The 27,781-nt window shown below is 46.7% G+C and overlaps 1 protein-coding gene across 1 annotated transcript in view; it reads right to left on the bottom strand.

Annotated features, from left to right (window-relative positions):
- The window catches only part of SH3BP4 (SH3 domain binding protein 4), a 160,896-nt gene that overhangs the window by 36,696 nt on the left and 96,419 nt on the right, over positions 1–27,781 (bottom strand). Inside the window, exon 2 of the mRNA XM_085645121.1 lies at positions 6,084–6,450. Within this exon, the coding sequence (XP_085501247.1) occupies positions 6,084–6,201 (118 nt within the window). The 5' untranslated portion in view covers positions 6,202–6,450. The remainder of the gene's footprint in view (positions 1–6,083; positions 6,451–27,781) is intronic.

Here is a 27,781-nt window from a genome sequence, read left to right as displayed (position 1 = left end):
AACTTTGCATTGCGTATCATACCAATGGCACGCGCATTCTCAAAATCCATTGCGCAAGCAATGTCTGGCCTAAAGCAGAAGCACCATCACACCAGACTGAGCGAAGAGGTCAAGCAGGATATGTGTATTTGGTTGGCATTTCTGCGGGATTTCAATGGCTCTGTCCTGTGGCCCGGCCCAATCACCTCCTGTGCAGAGTTGGGATTAATGACGACTCCGCAGGCAGTGAGGGGTTCGGCGCCATACTGGGCACTCAGTGGGTGGCACAGCGTTGGCCGGCATGGAGGATTGACACTGGACTCACGGCGAACATTGGTTTCCTTGAATTGTTCCCCATCTGGGTGGCATTGTTAGTCTGGCCGGAACAACTGGGAAACAAAGCAGTTGTTTTCTGGTCTGACAACATGACAGTAGTTGAGTGCATAAACAGTCAGTCGGCAAAGTGTAAAATGATCCTACGTTTGATCAAGGAGATAGTTTTGAAATGCATGCAGTTAAACTTACAGTTTAGGGCAAAACATGTCCCGGGGGTATTGAATCACGCCACTGACGCATTGTCTCGTTTAAGATGCAGGTTTTCAGATCGCATCTCCCGGGAGTAGCACCACACCCAACGCCTTTCCCCGAACAGCTCTGGCAGATTGGTGCCCCCACTTACCGGACTTGGTGGCAGCTAGCCTAGCGCCCAGAACAACGAAGGCATATGAAGGGGCATTTGGGGCATACTGCAATTTCTTAGGGGGCCAGGGGGAGGGGCACTGGGTGGACTCGGCTATGGTGTGCGCTTACTTGCAAAACTTGCGGGATGAAGGGCGGGCATTAGGGTCAGCTAGGAGACACATGGCAGCCATTTCCTTTTTTGCACAAATGAGTGGCAGGCGGGACCCCACTCAGACATTTGTAGTGCGCAAGGCATTAAAAGGTTGGCAGCGCCTACAGGGGTCCACACCTGACACTAGGCGCCCGATAGGTCTTACTACCTTGGCATCAATTTTGGGGGTTCTAGAGCAGACCTAAACTACCGTGATGGAATGTTTATTATTCAAGGCAGCTTTCACCTTCGCTTTTTATGGTGCCTTTAGGGTGGGGGAATTGGTGGCTAAGAATAAAGGGGACCTGGGGGGAGGCCTGCCGCTCAGTGACATACTCTTACATAACGATGCCTTGCAGGTTACTATTTGAAGATCCAAGACAGATCAGGAGGGACGGGGGCAGGTAGTCGTTTTGCGGCGGGCACCGGGGAACCCTTGCTGCCCGGTGTCACATATGGAGGCGTTTATGCCATACAGACCAATTAACAGGAGGGGGGCCGCTGTTAATGCACACGGGAGGGGACCCACTGACCAAATTTCAATTTAAACGGGTCTTGGATATGGCGGTAGGCAGAGCGGGGCTGTACCCCAGTGATATTGGAACACATTCCTTCAGGATAGGTGCCGCCACCGAGGCAGTCACACGGGGCCTTGGGGAAGGGGAAGTACAGAAGATTGGGCGATGGTCCTCCAACTGTTTCAGGCGCTATGTGCGAGTGCATATGTTATGATACTCCCTGACTATGGTACTGATGGCACTATTTTCCTCGTTTTCTTGTCAGTTCCCTCGGCCTGTCACGTAGGAAGAGAGACAGCGACACTTCACCAAGAAGAAGACACAACCAAGACGAAAGTAAATTCTCAACGCCAAGTTGGAACGTCATGCGTGTATTTTTGGCCATTCTTATGTCTCAGCATGAACGTGGTGCGGTAGTAACGTGCACCTTAACTTCACCACTGCCTTTAACAAAGAGCGCCACAGCTGCACCACTCCAACACCCCCTGAGCAAAAACCTATGACAATTGGTTTTATTCGACTTTTAAAACAAAATCCCTTCTTAGAATAAAACGAAAACGTTGCAAACTGGCATACAGTGGATAAAAGCCAGGTGGAAACCGTGAAAGACCTCATGCGCACACACACAGGCAGGCAGGCAGAGGAGATGTGGTCCAGCAGCTTTCCAGGAACCGGGAGGGAGAGAGTTAGGGAAGAGTCAGACAGCTTCAAAGAAATGTTTGACAGGAGGGATCGAGAGCCTGTGGGCCGGGATTGTTTGGGAACCATTGTGACCTTATCGCCTGTACTCAATACGAGAGAAAACACAACACGAGAAAGGGGAAAGGTGCGATTAGTTTCTCCGCGTTTCTTCCCAGGGTGGGGGGTGATGGGATTACAAAGATACAAACAAGCGCCCCCTCCCATCCCTGAACAGCTCTTCCCCTACCTGCATGCCCGCGGTACTGAAGGGGCAGAGTGGTTTCTCCCACATTGGGGTCCTCCTGTCTGAGACCCCAGGCACCTGGCATGGGACAGCTTCAAAGGCAGGGCAAATCACCGCAGTCCGCTCACCCCGGGCGGCACAGTGACACTTCAAAGTAGGGCGAAACTGTCAGACGAGTGCCCACCTTGCAGATCACCACAGGACATGCACCAGAGCAACTCCTCTAGGCACCAGCACCAAAGTTAATCCACGGGCAACAAACACCACACACACAGTACTGGCGGGGTCTGGACCCTCCTCCCGCTCTGCCTTCTGCAGGGTGCAGCAGGTCCCCGGTTGGATCCCAGAGGTACGACTACACTGCTGTCTGTTCTCCCATACACTGGAGGGAAGCAGGGGGCGCGCGCGCGCGCTCATGTCCCAGACCTGCCTGCTCCACGGCTTGCAGTTAATACTGTCTCGCGCAGAGCCCACAGACCGCCCGCGCGGAGCCCAGTGCCCTCCCTTCTACCCCCAGGAGCAGACCGCCCGCATGTCATTGGCCAGCACCGAGAGGGCTGGGACGGCTGTGCGGGTCCTGTGCCCCCGCGCGCGGACCCTCAGGGCAAAGAGGCAGCGGAGGGGGGGTCTCTCACCGCTGGGGGGACCTGCGCCCTGATGTCGTCCAATGAGAGGAGGGTGCTTTAATAGCTCATCCCAGGTGCTGGCTTAGTGAAAGTCAAAGGCAGCCAGGGTTCCATTTATGAAACGATGTGAAACGCTGATAATTGTAAGAAACGTGTTCAACCTACTTTCTTGAGACTGGAAGACCTTCCCAGCGGAGGAAGCCATACCAATGACATTTGTGGCTGTTAAATTGTTTCTTGACCTGGCAGATCCGGAAGTCGTCAGCGAAGGGGAGGTTGGAGGACAGGGTATCACGGAATACAGCCCTGCATCGCACCACGCGAGTCTACAGCGTGTCTTGCTCATGCTGCCTGCACGCGCCAGTAGGCTCTCTGATTGGTTGACAAGGTCCACCAATCAGTGCTTATTTGGTAGTTGCCAACCAATCGGAGAGCTGACTGGCGCGTGTAGGCAGCGTGAGCAAGACATGCCGTAGACTCGCTGTCTTATGGGCGTGTTAAAAAAAGAGAAAGAATCGAAAAAACACGCCCACGAATCCGAAAGAGACGGGGCTTGTTTGGAGAGACAAAGCTCTTCTCCAATGGCTGCCCAGCATTTAAGAGGACAGCCAATGGAGAAGAGGAGAGAAGAGGGGCGGGTTCAAGCCCCACTACTCCAAGTCATTAAATCTCGCGAGCGAGACTGCGCAAGCGCAGCCTTCGCTAGCCGAGACCTAAACACTCTGAATGGATCGTGCAATGTAAAAATCATCGTGGTTATGTGCGGCCTGCCCAAGAAGTTGAGAGGAAATTAAAAGCAAAAAACTAGCATTGGAGAACATAAATGAATAATCAGCTGGGTTTTAGGTTTCGAATATGGCTCGTATTTCTCTATCCAACTAGCGTTATTTGCCAAATCAGCCAATGGTTGGTAGAGAACGTAAAATAAATAAATCTAGGTTTATACAAACATTGATGCTACAGCATACACCCTCTGCCCAGCATGGTATCAAGCTGGGGCAGATGACTGCCTCCACCTGTGCTATGCATGCTCGGAGACATCTGGGGCAGAGAGGGGGGCCCATCAACCTCTGCCGGCGTGGCACAGATCAACCATCTGTGGCTCCATTATCAGATCCATCTACTGGAAACTCAGACCTATACTGTAAGTCAACCTTCCCATCACTGATGAAGTTTCTAATAGTACCATGCTTCAGCACCAGGCGGGCGACGCTCTTCAGCATACAAAACTTCTTCAGCAATTGACAGATCTGGAAATATTTGCCCTTGTTGCATTCAATTAGCACAAACTCTTACACGAGCTAACTAAGGCTCACAGGCACCAGAAAACTAAGACCAGATACTGGAAGGCAAATGTGAACTGCATGCTTCTTATAAGTTGACATAGCCCGCTAGATTGACAAGCGATAGCGGGCATCTTGGTTGTATACGTGTTTAGAGGCAATAGTTGTACATGACATGGCAATGCACAGGAGAACCGTACCGTGACATCACTGATTGCTTACAACATGTAACATGCGATTATGTATGTACTGTAACTCTTTATTGACGTGTACAATGATTCTTCTATTGAGGACTGATTTGATTTAATAAAAAGATATAAAAAAAAAATGGGCCAACTTTAAAGCAGAGTTGCGTGTCACAACACAGAGGCCGTTCTTAAGGTGGTGGCGCCTAAGGGGATGCCTGCATTGACATACGGCGCAATGGTGTTTAAGGACAACCTCTATGAGTGGTTAGACAAACAGCAATGTATCTGCTACCAGCGTATCTTCGCCCATCCCGATTGCACAAGCCCGTCACAAATAATGGTAGATTTTAAATTGCCATAGCCGGATCCGATTTGAACGGCCAAATTAATAATTTACTGCCGAATGTTGCAAATAACCCCAACAGGCACAATGAAACATCTGCTCTGGGAGTAAATCCAGCCCCCAGTTCAACATGGGGTCTGCTTCTGGCAATCTCAATTAAGGCCTTATGTGTGGAAGATCTACTAATAAAACAGTTTATCGCCGCATAGCAAAATTGCACACAAAACAAGCTAAGATAATCTAATGGGAACAGGACTTAAGGGACTTAAAATTCAAACAGCATGGCAGCTGGGCTGCGAACCTACACTCCATCGGCCCTCTACCCGATTACCGGTACTCCCCGACCACACAAAGAATGTGCTTTGGTCGTAAGTCCACGCACAATGGGAAGTTGACGCACGATGCTGATGGTGCAGCTCAACAGAAGAATGCTTGATACACAACTCCGACCAATACATCGAATCCTAAACTTAAGGACATGCGGGGGTCGCTGTCCTTACTGGCCTACAAGGAGAATCGTGTCAGCTATCTGGGTGTTTAATAAAGTTTATGAAATCAGTAACGGGAAACATAAAAATTCCCAAGAAGTCTGCTGAAGCATAGGACACATTAACTATAAACGTGCTTGAGGCACAAACTATGTCCTAATATTGGAAGCACTTTACATTACAAGCACACCTGAAGCACATAACCTACAGAGCTGCATCTGTCCAATAAGGAACTACGAAGCAGCGTGTGTTTTTAGATAGCTCAATGTTATGTCATCATTTACAAGCCTGTTGAGGCAAAAATTACATTTTATAATCTAAAACACTTTAAAGCAACTCATTGCCACGCCCTGAATTACAAGCCCGCTTGAGGTACAAATCACGATTTATTATTTTTCTCTATGCCTTTTCTTTCCCCTTGGCTGAGATGTAGTGATTTTAAATAATTGAACATCAATAAACTTTACTTACTTCCATATCCAGAAATCCTGGTTCCAAAATGACCTCACTAGTTCACTGTTGATCTATTGAAACTCATTAATAGATACCTGTATGGACAGCTCCAATATTTTTTAGGTACCCCTACAAACCACAGGTCAAGGAGAAAACGACTGACGGAAATCCATCCACTGGGGCGGATGACACTGAACCACGTGATTTTAAGGGAACCATTACAAATCCTTAGATAATCTCCCAGCATTGTGCAAGGGGATGAAATAAAACATTTGAAAGTTCTCATGATGGCTGAGAGCCTTTGAAAAAGCCAGAGATGTCTGGGGCTGCCGTATCACAGTATACAATGATCTGGGCAGACTTTAAGGGTCTGACGAGAAGCAAATGCTGTTGTAGGCTGAGGCCTCCATTCTGAAGATGCTCAAACGTAAGTACACAGACACCTCACCTTTGACATCGCTGAAGCTAGGCTCCGAGAAGGCATCCTCTATGTCGATGAGCGTTCCCTCGGAGCGGCACCGCGGGAGATTGCTGGAGTTAGCGGCACGGATTCTTTGGGCAGCCATGTTTGTCCGTCGCCTCCGGCAGCACTAGGGTTTCATGATGCTCTGTTATGACATGTCTGCCAGCTGCTGGGCCACATCCTGCCACACTCCAGTGCAAGCTTGCAGTTACTGGTCAGATCACAGCGCACAACCACAGCACCCAACTACGGAAGTGGCTTCCCAAACTCATTGGCAGAACTGAGATCTTGCTAGCAGCTTTCAAATCACGCAGTCTCCAAAAAAGGTTGATATCCTCAAACATTCAGAGACCTAAATGAAAAAGAAAAAGGTATTAATCAGCAATATATTTATAGCAAGGACTCCGGCATCTAAAGCAAACGAGTGCTCCTCCTTTTCAAGTAAAGTAGCTTGAATGGGACTCTCCTCTCCTGTGGAAACTCACATTTTACCTAGGACTAAGGGTCAGAGGTCAGGTGGAACCATACACTACCAATGAACTGCTTTGCAGTCCAGAAAATGAAACATGGAAAGTGAGGCAGTTGAGCAGGTTTCTTCAATCTAGCTAGTGAGCTACTGGTAGCTCTCCAGTTACCCCTAAGTAACTATGTGCAGCACAGCCTACTACATTAAAGATGTTGCCATGTTGAATTATATTTATATCAAAATAAGAAAGTCTGTTAAAGAATTATGTGCATTTTTATTGATCTCAAACTGATGTTTGGAGAAAAATGGTTGAATTTTCAAAATATATTTAAGTCTTATTTCAATGAGAAATCATGCAGCGCAGGAGACGTTGCTAGCTTAGTGTAAGGTGCGTTGCAGCTATGGCGGTTATGTATTACCCATACTTTAGTCAACACTGCGGCATAATTTTGTTCTCAATTGCTGCATAAATCCAGTGGCCCCGAAGCAGGCAGCACATATTTAAAGTGGTTGTGCATGAAGCAGAGAGGCTGTGAAGTTTGCAAACTTAATTTGGTGTGCGTGCAAATCCTGCAATTCCTATCCCTGGTGAGTTGCAGCTACTACTGCAGAAACAAGGCCAATGGAGGTACCAATGGGTGAGGCAGACTGACCTCAAGGGCAGGGTCGACTTCAGCGCTGGTGGCGCCCTGCGCAACAATTTGTTGGTGCCCCCCCCCCTCCCACCCCAATGACCACCTCCGCCCTGATTCCCTCATTACTACACTTTAACAGTGCCCCTCAAGCCTCCATAACCTCACTCCCTTTCAGATGCATGTATTTTGATTAACAGCGCCACTCATACCAGTGTAGGGTGTCAGAGCACTTTACATCACACACATTACACAGAGAGAATCAATCATACGTGTGTAAATCATTGTACAGGAAATATTACATAAGACAAAGGACTACAAGGTGTAGGAGTCGCATGACAACCATGCTAGTAGGTAGTATAGTTTAATAGTGATTGTTCTGGAGAAACACAAACTCAATTAAAAAAATTAATACCATGGTTGGGGGTTCTCTTTAACAATTAGAATCGATTTCTATCCAAATTAACATTTTTTACAACATTAGGATAATCAAAGACTGGGAGAAAAAAAACATAACGCTCTAATTTATACCTTGCAGTTTCATGCAGTTCTTAGATGACAGTTAATAGCTCACTGTTCTAGGTTAGGATTTAAACTTATAAACTGCAAGTAACAAAAGGATCTCTCTGACAAAAGCAGTAACCCACTGACCCATTTACATTATGCGCACTTTGTGATCTGCATGGTACATATTCTTTACAGAAGGCACATTAGCCCTCTGTGCTACCTTTCCATGAGTTAAAACTTTCACTAGACAAAACTCCCATCTCACTCTAGGAAGAACATTAATCAGCGGAGTTATGACATTTTTATTGTTGCCGAAAATTGCTGGAGGCCAGGAAGAAGGCAGCAAGTGCTTTTAAAATCATTATATACTTGCACACAACGCCCCCACCCAAAGTCAGCATCTGGTCCGGTCACACAATTTGCACCGCCCTAAAGGCGGCCCTTCAAGGGTCTGTGACCCCAGTCACTGTTGCTCTATGGTGTGCTGCTTCATAGGCCTGCCCGCAAGACTGGAGGTGAAGTTAAGTATGGATTGTGGTGGACAGGCCTTTGGTTATCCCACACTTGCCACCGCTAGGGTCCGCCTGCTGGTGCTAAGACACCAGGGCTTCTAAGGTCTAGCATGGGAATGTGCTCTCTCAGGAGAGTGGTCTGGGGGACTGGTAATGTAGGCTGAACCTGGTTCCAAAGTTCTAAATTCGGAAGCTCTGATCATAGTGCCACATCCTCTCCCCCACTGAACACCATACTGCCCCACTGACAAACACGCACTGCCTTCATTTACATCCCAATTGTGCCCTGCTATAAACATCTGGATGTGACAATTCAAATTACGCACTAGACAAGAGTAATATGCTGCTTAACAAAAAAATATATATATATCATCCTGGAATAAGCAAACCCTCATAGGGAATGCAAGATTAAGTAAAGCGTTTGAAATGTAAGCAGGAACAACACGATTACCTTAACGCTTTTATACTCACTATTCAGAAATCAGTGAGTGCTCGTCTGAAAAGTTAAGACATGTCTACAGGGCCCAGAAAGGACCCATTTCAATGTTCATTGCTTTTAGCCTTACAAAACATAAGCTGTATGGTTTAAAAGACCACATCTATTAACAAAGAGCCGCGGTACACATTTTGTTTTTCAATCCACCCTTTAACCAGGTACTGCAGTACCTCCAGGAATACTTCACTTCCCCACCTGGGGACAACAATGTTGTTCAAAGAAAGACGAGCAAACAAAAGTAGCGCTTCATCGGCAAACACTGCAAAGTGGCACGAATGTGTTTGGGTGTGAATAAAATCAATCTGGACACTTTGCGAACACTCAGTCTTGCTTTATTTTTCATATTTTGAACCTTTTATTTCTCTCGGTCCTGAAGCTGCACTATGGAATAGAAAAAGGTCAGAAAAGGAGACTTTTCTAGCAAAAATGTTTATTTTTCTGATCCATTTCACTGGAGAACAAATATACGAGGAGGAGAAAAGCCATTTCTTGAAGTCACGGTTTTCAGCAAGTGAGGATGCGGGAGACAGACCGAAAGAGGGAAGACGAGGAAGAAAGAATGGTGGGGCAGCTGCCAGCGTCTGGCTGAAGTGGACACTGTCCTTGTCTTTTCTGAGCAAGAAGGAAAAGACAGTCATTTTCATCCTCTGCCCACCCACTCGTCCCCGAAAGGCCAGGAAGACCAAGTCTTATCTGTAGGCCTTAGATATTTCTGCCGTCCTGGGATGCACGTTTAAAATAAAAAAGTAGGGGAACTGAATCTACTGAATTAAAGAAGGGCACGCGATGCCCTGCCGCTCCCAACTACTTCGACCACTGGTTTTAATCAGACGGTGGATTGAACATTAATATGGTTTATGGAAGGGGAAAGGCCTTCGGAGTGTCTCAGTCACCACTGTTACACTCTTCACACTTCTCTTCTGCAATCTTTGTAAGACGTTCACGCTCTTTGCTCGTCTCATCTTTCTGAAACATTCAATCTGCACCTCATCTATTTCCTCTTTAGCGCCCTCTCTTCAATCTCAGCTGCATGTGCTTCCTCACATTTCCTTAACTTAACCAATCCCCCTCACAATGCACCCACTCACCCATAGGCATACCTTTTTGATTACCTTTCCCCCATATCAATATCTTGACATCTGTTACGTCCTTCACACACTTTTGCATACAATCACACTACATGTGGCACACCTTACCATTGCTGTGTGCTCTCTGCAGAGAGGCCAAGGATTGGAAAAGCAGTATTCCAAGCCCCTTTATAATTCACTGACAGGCAATGCGAGAAACTCGCACTGCGTTCAGCTTGTACTTCACATCTCTCAGTCATGACCCACACAGAGCTACATAGGAGCTACTCTTCACACTACACATTATAATTGAGAAATATGTTGCATGAAAAAACTACAGACACACCATCCTGGAAAAAGAAAATACTCTTAGGGAATGCAAAAGTCAGTAAAAAGTTAAATGTAAACAGAAACAATAACATTGCATGCAGGCAAGGAGGGCAGTGTCTGTTTTTGCTGGCTTTCAATGGTGGTGCAGCACAAGGGTGGGGTGGTGGCAGGACATTTACAGATGGGGCAACCCCCCGCCCCCGCCCCACCCCCGAGTGACACCACTGAAGTCCTACGATGCACCGGGTAACTGCCACCCTGTTCAATAAAAACATATTTCAATCTAATCAAACTCAAATCAAATCTATGTAATCTTTCCCTGCATATTATCTTTTGCAGGGCATTTTTTATGCACAGTGACAAATGTTTGCAAAAAGTGAAATTGCAGCAACCAAACAATTTTGCAGATGATTTCTTTGCACAATGGCAATGGCCAGAGGAAGAACACCCGTTTAGGTTGAGCTCGGGCAGCGCATGCGCTGCTCTGTGGCATGCTGCATTGGAGTATGGAATAGAAACCCCGCCCACTGTCTGCCCATATTTGTCATTGGCTTGAGTCATTGCCCTTCGTAAATGCTGGCTTCTGATTCGTTGATAGGCTTGCTAGTCCCTCCTTAGTACCGCCATTCCTTCATTTGTAACCTCCCATCAGGACTGGTGCATTTACTTCTGTTACACGGCATGTCTTTTTTTAGTCTGTAGGCACTATTTTCTTTAATGAGTTTCTCCAACTGCAGGCACGACATGCTTTCCTGCAACATTCAGTACGCCATGCACGCTTTCACTTTCCGAGCAGCCCGGGACAATGGCGGCTACTTGTTTGAATAGGTCTCGCATTTACAAGAGTACAAAGCCAATAGCTCGAAAATGATAATGCCTTTTATTTATGTGTTAATTAACAAAACAGTTTAAAAAAGACAATGTCATTTACAATGCCAATAGCTTAAACTCTTGCAAATACGAGACCTATTGCATTGCAAATGTTTGTTTTATGTTGAGCCTGGGCAGCGCTTGCGTTGCTCTGCGAGGAATGCTGTATTCAGGTAGGGACATGAAGCTCCGCCCACTCACCGCCCATATTTTTCATTGGCTTGCGTCATTGTCCACTGTAAACTGTGGCTGTTCATTGGTCAAAAGCCTTAGTAGTCCCTCCTTAGTACCGCCTGGTCTCATTTTGTACCCCCCCATGGTGACACTCCGTTGTGTGTGTTGTTACTCAGTAGGCTTTAATTACAGCCACCGAGCACTATGTTCTCAAACAGCTTTGTCCTGCCTGCTCTCTCCTAACGCTTTTTTAAATTGTTTAAAGCACGGGCGCTGAACGCATTTGAAATGCAATAGTTCTTGCGAGAATTTAAGCTATTGGCATTACAAATGACAAAGCCTTTTATTTATCAATTTTAAAAACAACATGAATAAAAGGCATTGCCATTTACGATGCCAATAGCTCAAACTCTCGTAAATGCGAGACCTAATGAATTGCAAATGCTCGTTCTGCGGAGTACTTAAGCAGACCGGTTTTGCTAGGGTCAGGATATATGCGAAATAAACTGCTACAAAAGGTAGTATTTGAATAGATGTGGCAAAGTGAAACATTTGCAACGTTTTATATAGACCTTCGTGAAAGTTGCAAAATAAATACATACATTCATAAACTACTTATCAAACTTGTAGCCAGAACTCAGTAGCCTTCCGGCACTGAAACGTGGTATCTGAAAGTTATAAACAGGTTTTGCAACTCGCATGAACCCACGGAACTATCTTACCGGTTTGCACAGTCATTTTAACGGTGCCATCCAAGGGGAGAATCGAAGCCACCGCGGAGACTGCCGTCACATTTCATTCGTCAGCGAGCTCAGTGGTGCACACACAACATCCGTTCCACGGCGAGGAATTAACCCGTACTAACAAGAAAGTTCCAATTCAAAGCTGCTCACTTTATTGACCCCAGATGGTTGAAAGGAGGAGCGGCCTCCAGTGCATCCCTCGGAGAATGCACTGGCTCAGTATCCGCGGATCCGGGCTTGCGGGGCCCGGCGGAGGGATACAGAATGAAATGTTGTAAACCGCTGTACACGCGACCGGAACAAAAGGAGGTGTGCACATACCCACGGGCACAGGATCAACCATTGCACTGGCTGTGGAGCAAAGACCACAAAAATTCGAGCATAAACTCCGTCTCACGTCATCATGATACCGAGAGGCAACACGGGCCCCCTTCTGAGGGGGTACAATGGATATCCGAATATGTCCGCTAGCTCGACCGCCACTAGTAAAATGTCCAAACGACTGACCCGGTGTCAACCAGTTCATACTGAACACAGAGGCGGCGCCATGGGAGGGGGTAGGCTGCGCCGCTGTCTAGAGTCCATTTTGCAGTTTGAGGGATAGCAGCGATGCCTACGTGCTGGGCCCATCAAATCTGGTTAACACAACACAGAGCACTGCTACTGTCGAACGCGCGTGGCAGCGTGATCTGTACAGCGAGAGCACGGCTATGACGGACTTGAACCTGTGCAACGTGAGCTAGAATTAGAAACTGCTGTTTGTAATTCTGCACAGATGAGGACGATAGCGGAGAGCACCAAGATGAACCAGCACGGACAGGCGAGTGAGCACTAAAGGCGACCCACGGGCGGAGAGGCCACTGCCCTGTCCACACGGAGCTTTCGCTCTGCATTTTATATAAAACGTCCAGGCCCGGCCTCTGCTCTTGAGTGGGAGCCTCTCCGAAGGGGAGCCCCGCGCCGGCGCTGGCCTCCCAGCAGGGGGCCCCTCAGCACAGTACTCTCGTCCTGATAAAATCCGGAGCAGGGGGCCCTCACATTTCGTTCCGCCACTGCCTCCCAAACGTGTCCTCTGCACTTTAAACAGTACCTTGGCAGGCAAAAGTGGGCTTGTGCAAGAAGTTGATTAGTTGGAGGAGGGCTTGCCTTACCCACCCCTGGGAAAGGAAATACACAGGGTGGGCGTAGATCGTGAGACAGAGTCCCAGGCAGGAAACACAAAGTAAATTGAAACTAAAAATTATTAGTGGGCATCAGAGGAGGGATAGGTCTGTGAAGTACAAGATACTTACAATGTGGGCTAACAGCCAGAGCTGCCGACTTTGAACCTGGGGAACCCGGTTCGAGTCGTGCCCGGAAACACAGGATATTACGCCGACGCCAATCACTTAATCTCTGTGCCAGCAAAACAGGACTGTGTCGATGTGTAATGTAAATGGTGCTCATGTACAGCGCTCCATTACCTTCGGGTCGAGTTCGCGCAATATATAAAAAAAAAACTGCAAAAATATAGCGTAACTCGTGTCAGCCGCAAATGCAAGAGGGTCTAAAGCACACAGTGCCCCCATAAGGCAACCTCATCCGTTTCTTAATTTAGTGCCGTCGAAACATTATGTACCCCTTCACAACCAGACCCCTCGACGCAGCCCTCCTCTTCACCCTTTACATTTGTCTCCACACTCCAGCCACAAGCAGCCTGGTCACACACGAGGGCCCCATCACCTCTGTCCTTTTCCACACCCTGTCCCCACAACACCCATCTTCACCCACATGTCCGAAAGAGATTCCTCCAGGCCTGGCACCCGCCACAGCACAGTCCCATATAACACACCAACAACTGTGATTTCACATCCTGCCGACACACTCAAATAGGCTTCTGGGCACCGCTGCCCTAGCCACTCCCACTGCGTGTTCCCTCTACCCCCACACCAGCCTTACAGCCCACCTCACCTCATCCCCCAACACCCCACGACTCGCTCATACGTAACCACACCCCTTCCTTTCCAGTCACCCACCCGGCCCTGCACCCCTCGTGTCAGGGCAGCGCTAGACTAGTAGGGTGGCTGTCGGGTACACCGAATGCACACGTTGTGATAGCCGGAGGCAATGCTCAGTTCCCAGCCGGCCAGGGCCCACGGCACAGCGGGGCCCGGCCAGAAACACCCTGTGCGCCGCCTCACCGGCCCGTTGCTGGCTGGCAGTCCGCGTGGCAGCGGTCCTAATCCGGGAACAATGACCTGCAGCGCAGCGTAAAGCTGCTCCCGGGGCGGGCTCGCTGCCAATCCCAGGCCTCCGGCGGGCACCACCGGGCCCGTCACGCTGCCAGGCGCGGAGCGGCGGCTCACGGACGGTGGAAGGCGGCTCAGTCGAACGCAAGCTGCGACACAAATCCCGCAGCAGACCCCGCAACGTCAAGGCCTCGGAAAAGAGGAGAGTTTGGGAAGTTTTATATTGAACTTTTTTTCTCGCTTCGCTTGCAATTCACCTGGTCTCCCCGTTTCTCTGCAGCAGACCCCTCCCTGCACACATTTCTCAAACGAGTCTTCTTTCAAACCTCGGGTCTCCCCCCGTCTGTAGGGAGCGGGTGGGGCTTTCCCACTTCCAGTCTCCCCGGGCTCCGTGGGGGCGCCACTCCTGCTCGCAGTCGCCACATGGGGGCCCCTTAGTTAAGCCATTTGAACTACCGCACCTGAAGATGATTGGTTTAAGAAAAGTCCACAACGTGAATACAATGTCATCAGTGATAAGGAGCCGCCTGCAACTTACAGTTTAGGGAAAATAGTAAATGGTAGGCAGGACAAATACTGGGTTGAGGGACAGAATCGGGGTTCGAGATATGGCTAGGGCAAAGATTACGATTAGGTGACGGCTTAATGTCTGGGTTAAGTGCGAGGGTAGACAGGTTATCAACTCACACCAGCATCTGGTCAAACCTTCAAACAAATGCCTCACGTCCTCCAGCGTGAATGTTTACAGCACGCGATTGAAGCTCGCTAGAAACACCGCTGAAGAACTCGTCAAACATCCCAACCTGCTGCCCTTCAGAGAGCAACTCGAGGCTCGTCTTGCCCTCACCGCCATCTCCTGTCCCCCCCGAACCAAGAATTACACCAGCCTAGTGAATCACAACAGCTCCACCGGTATTTGAATCGCAGATGAATTAGAGGTCAGATGGAGTTCATTTATATCCTAGGTCTTGGTCTGTGCCGAGACTCGCAAGTCCAGATATTATCCGCGACATACTGCTTTAAGAAAAACAAGGTTGCTGGTTCTAGCTTTTAATAAGGGCACTTGAAAAATACAGCCAACATGTGTTTTTCCCCTTTTCGGCGCTCAGGCCTGGGGCTTCCTCAAGGAGGGGAATGGATCGATCGAATCACTCATGTTACACGTTCTCCCTGGTTGATGTCTGTATGTAGTCGTGACGTATGCAGAGCAGTCTCAGCAAATTGTGGACATCGCCCAGAGAGAACGAGTAACAGTGATACGAGTGATCCATTCGCTGTCTTGAAAAAGGTCCAGGCCTGCGTGCCGGGAAGGGGAGAAACACGTGTTGACTGTTGGTTTTTTGAAGTGACCTGGTTCAACGCTCCAACCAGCAACCTTGTCTTTAAGTAAAGCTGCACATCACAGATCATATCGATTCAAGACTTGTGAGTCTCCACACAGAGCAAGACCAAGGATATACATTATCTCGAGCTGACCTCTAATTCTTATGCTCTAGTGGGAAACTGGTTTCTCCCACTTTGAGGTCAGTTGAGAACTTTAAAAATTTTACCCAATAATAAAGGATTTGTGACCCCATGGGAAAAAAACCCCCTCTTTTCAATCCATCGGGGTTTGAACCAGCGATCGACAACCTGCACACAGACTTGAATTTGCTGGAGACTCCATGGAGCTTCCTTTCCGTTTGTATGGTCACTGTATCCATATTTAATCACTCAGTCTTGGCATTGTTGACTTAGAGTTATCTTTACAGCTGCTCTTAAAGAGTCCTTATCATCAGGCTAGCTATTCAAGCCACAGATTTCACTCCTGTTTATAGGGCTAGGTGTACTCATTACCAGAACCACAAGACTAATGTCTGGAGGGATCAGCAACAATGGTAAACTAGGTGATTGCACACACGATCGAACATTGGGACAGACAGGTGATGAGCCCGCTCCCCAGACCGATGAGCAAGTGTGTTTGGTTTGAGATGTGGTGAATGCACAAGGATAGTGAGCTCAATAGTTACCTACTCCGATCATATCGTACTTCAGAAGCAGTTAGGTTAGAGTGCGTGTGCTCCCCCATTCTTTCTAGAATAGTTGGCCTGTACCATTGCAAGATCTAGGCAGGGCATCACCTGAGCGGAAGGACCATTAAACTTTGTGACTGGAACAAGCAGTTCCGTATTCCAGCATGGTGCGTGTCACGAAGGAGCTGAGGTGTCGCTCTACTCAATCCATGTACACAAGGTCATCTTTTGTTTTTTGTAGCCGAATATAGTAAGAGGAATCAATTTTTTACTTCACAATTTGTTCTGCATCCCAAAGAACCCGAGGTATTTCCTGCTAGTCTTCAACTGGTTGCAGCAGAGCCAGTTTTTTTCCTTACCTTCAGGGTCCAGTCTGAGATGCGGAATTGGGGGTTTCTGAAGTGTATACCCTGCATGAAGCAGACTCCCGATCCCAGGTGAAATGCACTAAACAAGGTGTTCCTCTTCGATACCCCCTACCCAGCTGTAATGCCTACTGACCCACAGGGAACCACCATGAAGGAGACAACATTCACAGCATAGAGAGGATGTAGCCTCACGGCTAGAGTGGTCGACCTCGAAACTGGGGAACCAGGTTAGAGTCTCGGCACCAACGCTAAAACATCCTGTGGTTCTGGGCAAATCACTTAATCTCCCTGTGCCTAACAAAAATGAATGTGTCCTTCCGTAACGAAACTGGTGCTCATGTAAAGAGCTCCGATGCCGGATTTCTCGGGTCTAGTTTGCGCTATATAAAACTAATTTAAAAAAAATAAAAAATAGACTACCAACTGTGTGAATATCTGCAGAGCTGGCAGACTGATAGGAGTAAGTTAGCCACAGTGGAGACACACCAGCTGAACCCATCCAAGCATCAAAAAGCCACAAGTGGAGGTAATCTAGGTAGGCAGGAGCTTCCTTGAAAGCTACACCCACTTTGAAGACGGTTGCGGGTATGAGAAGACTTCGCAACCTTCTGAGGTTTTAGGTGAACCATTTGTGAAGGTGATTTGGAACCCCTTAGCCCTGAAGAAGTTGCGTGATGGGACGGCAACGAAACATGTTGGCATTATAGAACTGGGTATGGTTTGATCGAAACCATTTTTATTGTGGGAGCTTACAGTATTCAATAAAGTCACGACAAGCTAGTAAGCACCACTTTTTAATGGTGAGAATTAAAACTTTTATGTTCTCACTGGGGTTCATTGGACACATAAAAATACTTGGCACCATTATTATTTTCACCACTTTTATACACTGAAATTATATATTAGTATATTATAATTTCTGTTTTTCACATGGAGTAAGAGCAACCAATGATAAGTGGGTATACTGGTGAGTACCAACCAGCAAAACCCCCTTTGGTGTGACTACCGTGAGGTGCTCTTTTTCCTTCCTCACCTTTTTCTAGTCATTTATGGGGTAGAACTGGTGTTTTGATGGTTTTTTGACACTTTAAAATTGATACACCACAAACATATGAATAGTGATAGGAAACATACACTAGGGAATCATAAAAGATTGGAAACCCTAGGTACGCCAGAGGCACCAGGAAAACAAAAAACATACAGAGAATTAGAGTTACTATCAAAAATATATTTCAACAGACACCATCTTTTTCCACTAATAGCGACGCTGCAGCAGCAAGAAATCTCCGAGATTGTGAAAAACTAGTTAGCACTCCAAGAGGCATGTTTATATCATTCCTTTACCTCCCCCTACAGACTTCCATTGTGCCGTTTTCAGCACAGAGGATAGCTTTAGTGCCATCCGGGACGCAGGAATTCTCCACCAAAACCATTGCCAATAGACCATTCCTTTCCATATATTGGCCAGACTGCAGAATCATGATCAACTTAATTGGTTAAAACCGGTGTCACTCTTTTTCATGCCTACTTGGGCTAGGACCTCAGACTATCACTTTACATTATTTTCACTTGTCTGCCCAAGTGTGTATTAAGGACACTCTTTCGAAAAGCAACACACGCTCACCTCCATTGACTGCGTTACCACCCATTATACAAGGTATCGGATACCAACCTCTGCAACTGACTCCATGAGCTAGGACTATATAAGCTCGACCACAGCTGCCACTGAAAGGCCATGGACACTACGGTGTACTTTCTACCATTACATCAGTAGTAGTTTCAACGCTCCTCTGCCAGTAGAGAGAACGTACATCATCATTTTAACACTGCCAGGTGCTCTCTAGAACGAGCAGGATTAAACGCTTGGGCGGGTCCTCTTAGAATTAAGGTAAACCCCCGATTCCAAAATCTGACCACTCTATAAACTTTCTATCAGCAAACCAGGGTGATTTTTTTTTTTTATGACTTTGTAGAGGTGGGTGAGCCACTGAAAGCTCAAGCCAGGCTCGAGCTTCAAGCCTAGCTCAGCTCGAGGTTCCATTGGAACCTCGAGCCGATACCGAGCCGAACTTTCATGTGGCTTCTGCCTGCCTTCCTACCTCCACCCAGGATGTGAGATAGCCAGAGCTGCAGACTGAGAAACTGGAGAACCAGGTTCGATTCTCGGCGTCGGCGCAACATCCTGTGATTCTGAGCAAATCACTTAATCTCCCCATGCCTATAAACAATGCATGTGAACCGTGTGTGATGCAACAGGTGCTTAGGTAAAGCGCTGCAATACCTTCGGGTCGAGTTTGCACATATTTGAAAAAAATGCACTAAAAAGGTAAATGCAAAGCCTTAAGATATAGTAAGACAAATAGATACCCATTTACTGGCAGATTTATACAAACTGAAACCAAACTGAAACCAAAAAACCTGGATAAATCACAACTACTCACTTAAATTATGTGATTTTAGGAAAATATTTTACTTCACCAAAACGTTCTTCATTATTGTGTATGAGAGTTCAGACTACTAGTTGTACAAAACGATCACTTTAATAGGTACTTCTCACTGCAGTAATATAATGTATCTTATGAATATAAAAACTTCCACGTTAAAGAAATACACTTTTTTGATGTTGGAGGGACTTGATCATATTTTACGCCATGTTTGTGTATGATTTACATAGCAAATATTTTCAGGGCTCAGCTCACGCACGGGCTCAAAGATCCGAGCCCGCCCCTTGGCTCAGCTCTTGCTTGGCTCTCTGTTAATTGGTGGCTCACCCACCTCCATTACTTTGCCAGTGCAAAATTTCCCGGCAGCCTCCAAAGACTGGAGGGGTCTGGAACCCTGTGATGGTGGAGGGTGTATGGAAGGAATCGGGCCCGGGCATCTAAAGACCGAGGACATACAAGCCTCCCGTAGTTACCGTGTGTAGAGCTTTTGATCACACCTTTCGCAAGGTTTTCAGTTTGCCACCTTTTATATTCTCGAGTTTGTTTCCAAGTCAGCAGAAAATTTGAAGCAGAGCAGCAGCCGGGATGGCTTTCTGTATGTATACATACATATATCTAAGAGCTGTGATTGGCTGAAAAGCCCAAGCACCAGAAAATATGCTTTTAGGGACTGCGGTTGGATGATCGGAGGAACGATAGCTCAGGATAATGTCTAGGACGGTCAAGAACTTAAAGGGGAGAAAAGTAGTGAGACCAAGGTGAGGAGGTCTCACAGGGACATCAGAGTTCCTGCTTGTTTGAAAGATAATAAAATAGCCTATAGATTTAGAAGACGTGAATTTTTTTTCTCCTTTTGTTGAAGAAAAGTATTCTCGTTTTTTGTTCTTGGTTTGTCTTTTGCTTATATCGTAGTATTTGAGTTTTTTTTTGTTTTTTTAAGAGGGAGGTGTGTAATATAGGGGTGCTTGTACAGAATAGATTTAATTGGAACGTTGTTGGGTCAGAATGGAATCTGGAGAGACTGGGAGGCAGTGGAGGAGTGAGGGCTGGACAGCAGGTTAAGTGGCTGGATGGGACCTTATATGTAGAGAATAAACTCATCTTATTCTGACATCACTTCTCCGGTATTCTCCGCCAGCACACCTTGTTACAAGCAGTGCTGTTAAGTTAACCAAAATAAAGATCTTCCTTTTCCAAAAAAAACAGAAAATACACTCTCCAATTGTCTCCTAATGGTTCACAGATTCAGCACACAACAAGTGACACTTACCTGGGGTTATGAATAAATTCAGTCGGCACACTGAAATGCCAACGAAAACATTTTGAAGGAAGTACCTTCCAAGCATTTTACGCCATTAAGTGACAAATTAATATACTTTAATAAGCACTAAACAATGACAAAATGGTTTGAAAGTCTTTTATCTTAAATCCTAGTTTGTGGGACTGTAGATTGGGAACGACCATGAAAGAAGCAGCTAAGACATTATGTTTGAAAGCCTTTCGCTGCTCTTTCGGCTTTCACAATAGAAAAAAAATGCTTGCTGCATTTAGACTTTTTTTTTTTTAATTTTCCCACTTCAAGATAGTGAACCCCATCTTGAAGGGGTAAATAAAAATAAAAAAAATGACAAAGCGCATAATAAAGAAAAAAGAAGAAATTGCAGCAGCTAGGCTCTTCCAGAAAGATATAAAATATATATATTTAAAAACTGAACAGAGAGGCATGGGGGAAATGGAGGAGTTGGAGAGGGGAATGCGTAGACTGGACAATCACCCTAACATTGCCTGTGCAGCCAGGAGCAACCACACCAAAAGCACGGAAAGGCAGTGCGCAACAAACAACTAATCTCCCACCTCAAGCAACACCACCTTCCTGACTCCTACCAGTCTGGATTCCGCTGTAAGACCGAGAGCGTTCTCATCGCAGCTACAGATAACATTCAAGCCCTCCTTGATCAAGGAGAGACGGCGGCCCTGATCCTCCCTCAGCTTCTCAGCAGCGTTCGCCACAGATCCCACCACACACTGATCATAAGAATACACATCGGTATTCAAGGGAATGCCCTAAGATGGATCGCCTCTTTCCTCACCAAGAGATAACAAAAAGTCAGCCCACCCCCATTCACCTCAGAACCCAAGAACATAATCTGAGGGGTCCCTCAGGGCTCCCCCTCAGCCCCACCCTCATCAACACCTACATGACACCGTTGGCCAACATAGTCAGATTCCACAAACTCATCATCTCATACAAAGAAGACATTCAACTTATCCTCTCCTTCTCCAGGGTCCCCACCACCACCAGAGCTAGATTCCATAGTTGCATGACCCGTGTCGCCAACTGGTTGAGAGAGAAATGCCTGAAACTCAACACCGACAAAAGTTCTAATTTTCTGCAAAAGGTTCACCTCCTGGAACAATTCCTGGTGGCCCACAGAACTAGGACCCTCCTCGTCGGACCACACCAGGAACGTCAGCATCATCCTCTACAACAAACAGACCATGAAATCCAAGGTCAACACAGTGTCATCAGCCAGCTCCGTCAATCTGCGCATGCTACGTAAGATCTTTGAGTGACTCCCCACCAACATCAGATGCGCCATCACACAAGCCCTCCTCACGAGCAGACTCGACTACGGCAACGCCCTTTATGGCCTGATCCACACACACACCCTCAAGAGACAACAAGCAATCCAGAACACTGCAGCCAGACTCATCCTTGAACCCCCCCCCCCCCCAGAAACTCGGTTGGCTCCCAAAAAATAAGAGATGATAATTCAAACTACTGACCCACACGTAAAAGGCCCTTCCCAACCTGGGACCTGCCTACATCAACCTGCCAGACTACTCCAATTTGCCTAAAAAACAATCGTCCACACTCCCAAAATCTCCCAGAATCTTTGCCCGAGAACCTGACAAAGAAAACGGTTTCCTACTTGTAGAGGAACCAGTCACAGGAGGAAAAACAACAAAATGTATTTTTGAAGGTCACCAAGAAAGAGAGCAAACGTTAAGCAACATGGACTTGAAAACAGGCCAGAAAGTGAAACACCTGGAACTGAAGAGACTGCGACATTGTAGGTTTTCTATGTATTTACTATGACAACCACGCTCGCCTATAAAGCAAATTGTAGTTGGTTGCACTTGATAGAGGAGGCCATGAGTCAAGGGGGGCATAGACTGTGGGTGCAGTTAGAATAGCATAAAAAGGCTCAGTCAGACATGGATGACTGACTCCTCCCAAGAAGCTCACTTTGCTTGTGTAGGCTGAAACTCGTTGAAGAATACCTACAAAGACTTCATCAGGAGCCCCATGAACAACACCAGGGCCTCCCCTTAGGTGCATGGTCTACAGTAGGAAAGGACCTTGATCTGAATATTTGGAAGCCAGCATGAGCGTGTGAACAGTGTGTTCCCTATGCATACAGTTCTGGCGTGGCAGATACCGCCTTCATAGCAAGATGCTGCCAGTCTAGTTTTTTAGGTCTCGCGTGACCCAGCGCATGCGCTGGTCTGGCGACTTATTGAGAGGGCTCCAAAAAGTGCTACCAGGCCAGCCTAGAGCTACAGTGCATGTGCGCGGGCGCGCATGCCGCGCTTTACCACGATTACTTTAACGTTCGCGGCCGCAACGGCTGCTTTGATGTTTGATCGCGATTACTTTCGCGACCTCACGCCCGCTTGGCATAGCCAATAGGTCTTGCTTTTGGGACCTTATAAGTATTTAGTTATGCAACTGTTGCATGGCTAAACACTTATAAGGTCCCAAAGGCGAGACCTATTGGCTATGCCAATGCTTGTTTTTGTTTCCTGCAGCGGTAGATGTGGCCATTGGGTCAACCCTGGTCTTGCAACATGTCAATGTAATTAGATGCTATGGGGATGTTATCGTTCTGGATATTTTCTTAAAACTAATGGGTACTCAGTATGCATTTGTTCCACCATCTGTAATGGAATTGCACTGTAGTGCCTTGAAGAAGCCCACTCTGACCGGATTTGCGTGTCGAAACATTCACGGTCCGCCAGGACAGATTGTGTCCTTAGTCTGGCCAGCTAGAGTCTTGTAGTTCGGGCTTTCTTTTTCATTTCCCAGGAATAAAATCTGTAACTGCACGAAACCACTCTGACTTTCTTCATGTGTACAGCGGGCCCAATAACAGGAGTTTCAAATCAGAAACAGAACTACTGCCAACGAAAGACAAAGCACGGCTAGCTTTAAAAAAAATACAAATATTTTCCCTTTCCGATAACAAAACTTCAGCTTTGACCCACCCACCCCCAAAGGGTGAATTACTCACCCTTCCTGAATGACATCATGCTTGGAGTTTGTATGTCTGAGTGTTTACAGTCTGCATCCTGCAGAGGCAGCGGGAGTATCGGAAAGAGGCTTGCTTATTTTGGAAATCTTATATCATGTTTGCTTAAGCTCAGTCGGAGTTCAGGGTTCAAGAAAGTCTTTAATGTACAGAGATCCTGGCTCATCCACTGACCGCATCAACACACTTGCTGGCTAAAAGTCCTAGGGCAGGAGTGGAGTAGTGGGCAGCATCCCATTCTCCTCACCATCTCTGGGACCTCGATACTAATGCTTGAAAAGGGGAGATCAGGACTTTCGTTTTCACTACTCTTCAGTGGGTAGCTGTGGCTGAGCAGTCACCGCTGACTCCGGAGGTGGCTGGTGGTTTGGCTGGTGGTTTGCAGTCTGATCTGGCTTGATGTTTTATCTTGGAGTCTGTTGGCTCCTGTGTTGCATCAGAGAACTCCTGTCAAATGGCATGTGCAAGCCCAATTGGACAATACAACAGTTAAATTAAAATATACCAGCATAAACAAGGGCCTAGTAGAGGTGGTTGTGGAGAAACCACCCTACTTCAGTCTTTTATAAGCACTGTACATAACACTCATTACTTTTACCAAGTGGAATTGTCCTCCACTTAGGGGCTACGATGGCCGAGTTGGACCAGTTGGAATTCAGACTCGTAAACCGAACAGCAGATAGACTTGATGTAGTGCACTGCAGCACCCCGAGGCATGAGGGCGAGACAGGCAGCCAGAGATTGGGGGGTCCTGCAGTAAACTGCTTTAAACAGGTGTGTAATGTCAGCAGGGGTGGATCTTTCAGATCCACCTAATAACCAATGTTCTTGCCTTTGTGGAAATTCTTGAATATATCCCCAATTGATTGGCTTCAAGTGGTCTTGTGTAAATGTCAAAGTATTTATAAGACATTCATTAGCCAAGATTCTTAGGTTAACCACGTATGGTGCTCCAAATAAGCAAAAATGAGACCGTCCGCACGAGTTGTGACAGAATTTGAAAAATGGTGAGAAATCTTCTTATGGCGGGTACTAGCTGGTCTATGAAAAGGTCATGGGGGCAAATTGTCCTATTTGGTCATGATACCCATTATAGCAGCAACACATTTACTCCAGTCTAAAACATTTAAAAGCATCCATGTTCAACCCAATTAGTACCTTAAAACAGGCCTTGGTCATGATGGGAAGGGTGCAAACCGGCCAGATGAAGAGTATTAAAAAATAGATACCGATTTTTGGAAGCAAACATTTCTTTGGCTTAAAATACTTAAGTAAAAGCAGATAAACCACCAAGGATCAAGTTATGTATTGGAAACAAATCGGCCAGAGCTCGTGCAGTTTTTTTCACCTGCAAATCGTTAGGTATAAAAAACGAGGGTCCCTGATTTGTTGTGAAAGGGGTGAAGAGAAAATGCTACAGAGAACACATCTCATGTGCACAACACAACAGCACCACAATCACAATCGGCAGATGCTCCCAAACCACCACACCAAAAAACACCCTAAAACCATTCTGATAAAACCATCACAAACACACCACATGTTCATGCACACAACACATCATCCTAATTACCTCTATGATTTACTATTTACATTAAAGACGTGTTTTACCCTGGCAAGGCCACCAACCAATCTAAAGGAAATGGGAACGTCCCTCAGCACACCAATCCATACACAAAGAATTTTCACAGTCAAACTTACTTTACTTTTATGCTAATCTCTACAAACTAATTCTTAACTAAACGTGCCTACTAACCCCATGCAACCACACACCAACGTTCAGTCAACTGACAGCCCTCCCAGATTGAAAGACTGAAGATTACCAAATGAAAGGGAGTGCAGATTAGAACTGCAGTACAACGCCACAATAAAGGAAGTAAGACCCATTCAAACAACAACATTACATGCCACACCTTGGTTGGTTTTAACATTAATACTTTGTTTATGGTTATTTAAAACCTTTAAATATGAAAAAAACAGGTTAAATTAATAAAACAGAGGTCGGGTTCATACATATTAAAATGGTCTAAACAGCAAATAAAAACATACTGGGGTTGCCACGCTAGTCGGCTAAGTAAAAACAACAGCTAGTTATTCCTCATTTGTAGCGGCACAAGGATTAGATAAGGTGCAGATGAATTAAGACATTTGTTTTTATAGAGAAAAAATAAATAAATGGATGGAAAATTGGTCCTGATTACCAACAGAGCGGTGATCAAGCAAAGTGCTGGTGAAATGTAAAAGCCACCAAAAGAAGCACAGAATGATCATCGAAATCGACACCTCGGATTTTCATTGGTCAGGAGTCCGTTAATGTTATTGGATACAGTTAAATGCGGTTGATCGGTTTCAACATGTAGTTGAACCGGATAAAAATAGCAGCTAGTCATTTCTCACTGGCAGCAGCACAAAAATTAGGTAAAGTTCAAATGCCCTAAATAGGTCCCATCTGGTTGGCTTAAGCCAAAATAGCAGCATGTTGTTCCTCATTAGCAACGGAGCAATAGTCTGATAAAGTGCGGGTGCAACATGAAAATAAACATTAGTTGCAGCAGAGTGGCCCTCAAAGCATGCACCCTCGGGTGTGCAACGCTCAAGGGACTGTTTTGGTTGAATGCAATTCAATGTGGCTGGTCATTTTCAACAGATCGGCTCAATAGCTGGGCCTCGTACACCCCCAAACTATTAGATTTTTTGGTGGAATGCGATACATCGAAAACTGCTAAACAGAAGTAACGAAAAGTTTCTTACCTGTCGGTGTAGTTTTGCAGCTTGAAGATCTTTCTGGATTCACTATGCTGTGCATTATTCCGCGATCTTGTGGTTGGGTCCGGATTCGTAGTCTTTTCTGTGTTTTTTTTTTTTTTTTTTTTTTGTAGCCCAGGTGGGCGTCGACGTCCACCATTTGGTGCACCTCCCGTGACGTCGTCGTGCTTCCTGCGGAAGTCCCACCTTTGGGGCGCCATCTTCGGGTTCTTTTTTCCCTGTTTTTTTTTTTTTTTTTTTAACCCTAGGCGATTGATTAATCCTTTTGTCCATATTTCTGTACGTTTCCACTTCTTTGATCCTATCCATTTCACCCCCTCTTCCTCCAGCCTCATCTTCCTGGCGGAGGTGGGTGGGTTCGCTAGTGAATCCAGAAAGATCTTCAAGCTGCAAAACTACACCGACAGGTAAGAAACTTTTCGTTTTGCAGCGTGAATCTTTCTGGATTCACTATGCTGTGCATAGACTTTGTAGCGGTTTTCCTATTTTTGTGGTGGCTGGGTGGAAGATGATCGCTGGTCGTTGAAAATGTGTTGTAGCACCTTCTGTCCGACCTGTGCTTCCTTATTCATTTGAATGTCTACGCAGTAGTGCTTTGTGAACGTGTGCACAGATGCCCAAGTTGCTGCGAGACAAATGTCTTGGATGGGCGTGTTTGCCAGGAAGGCAACTGTGGCCCCCTTCTTCCTTGTGGAGTGAGCTTGGGGCCCCTCCGTTAGCTCCTGTCTAGCCTGTTTGTGACAGAATTGAATAGTGAGGGCAATCCACCTAGCGATGGTGCCCTTGGTCACTGGTCTACCCATGAAGCTAGTAGCAAAGGACACAAACAGCTGCTTCGACTTCCGGAGTTCCTTGGTTCTTTCAATGTAGTGCATCACCGCTCTTCTGGCATCGAGGGTGTGCAGGGCCTTTTCTGCGTTTGTAGTCGGGTTTTGGAAGAAACTCGGTATCTGGATACTCTGATTCATGTGGAACGCCGACACTACCTTGGGCATGAAGTGTGGGTCCGTCCTCAGGACTACCCTGTCTTTGTGAATTTGAATGTAGGGCTCCTGTAGCGTTAGTGCTTGAAGCTCGCTCACCCTGCGTAGTGAGGTTATGGCCACTAGAAAGGCAGTTTTCATCGTCAACATTTGTAGAGTGGCCTTGTGAATGGGTTCAAACGGCGCCTTCATGAGCTCCGTCAGAACCACGTTTAAATTCCATGCCGGCGGCGGCAACCTTTTCGGGGGTGCCATTCTTTTGGCTCCCTCCATGAATCTCTTCACCACCTGCGAGGTGAAGAAACTTCCACCCTTCTCACCTCTGGTGTAGGCAACGATCGCTGCTAGGTGTACCCTTAGGGAGCTCGAGCAGAGGTTACTCTTTAGAAGGTGTGTGAGGTACCTCAGCACAGTTGAGTCTCTTGTCATTCTGTTTTGCAGGCCCTTTTTCCTGCACCACACCGTGAATCTCTTCCACTTTGCGCTGTAGCACTTTCTTGTAGTAGGTTTCCTTGCCTCCCGTAGCACTCGCATAGTGCTCTGAGGTAACCTTAGGTGTGCGAACTCTAGGTCTTCAGGAGCCATGCTGCTAGGTTGAGTGTCTCTGGCTCTGGGTGCAGGACCTCCCCGTTTTGCATTGAGAGCAGGTCTTTTCTCCTCTCGAACCTGTACGGATTGCCTTGCGCCATTTCTTGAATCTGTGAGAACCATGTCTGCCTCGCCCACTGTGGAGCCACCAGGATCAGAGTCATGTTGCTGGTTCTGCACTTGT

The sequence above is a fragment of the Triturus cristatus genome, chromosome 3_1, assembly GCF_964204655.1.
Source record: "Triturus cristatus chromosome 3_1, aTriCri1.1, whole genome shotgun sequence".
NCBI lineage: Eukaryota > Metazoa > Chordata > Amphibia > Caudata > Salamandridae > Triturus > Triturus cristatus.
Note: the sequence above shows the minus strand (reverse complement) of the source record. Positions and strands in the feature narration are given on the sequence as shown.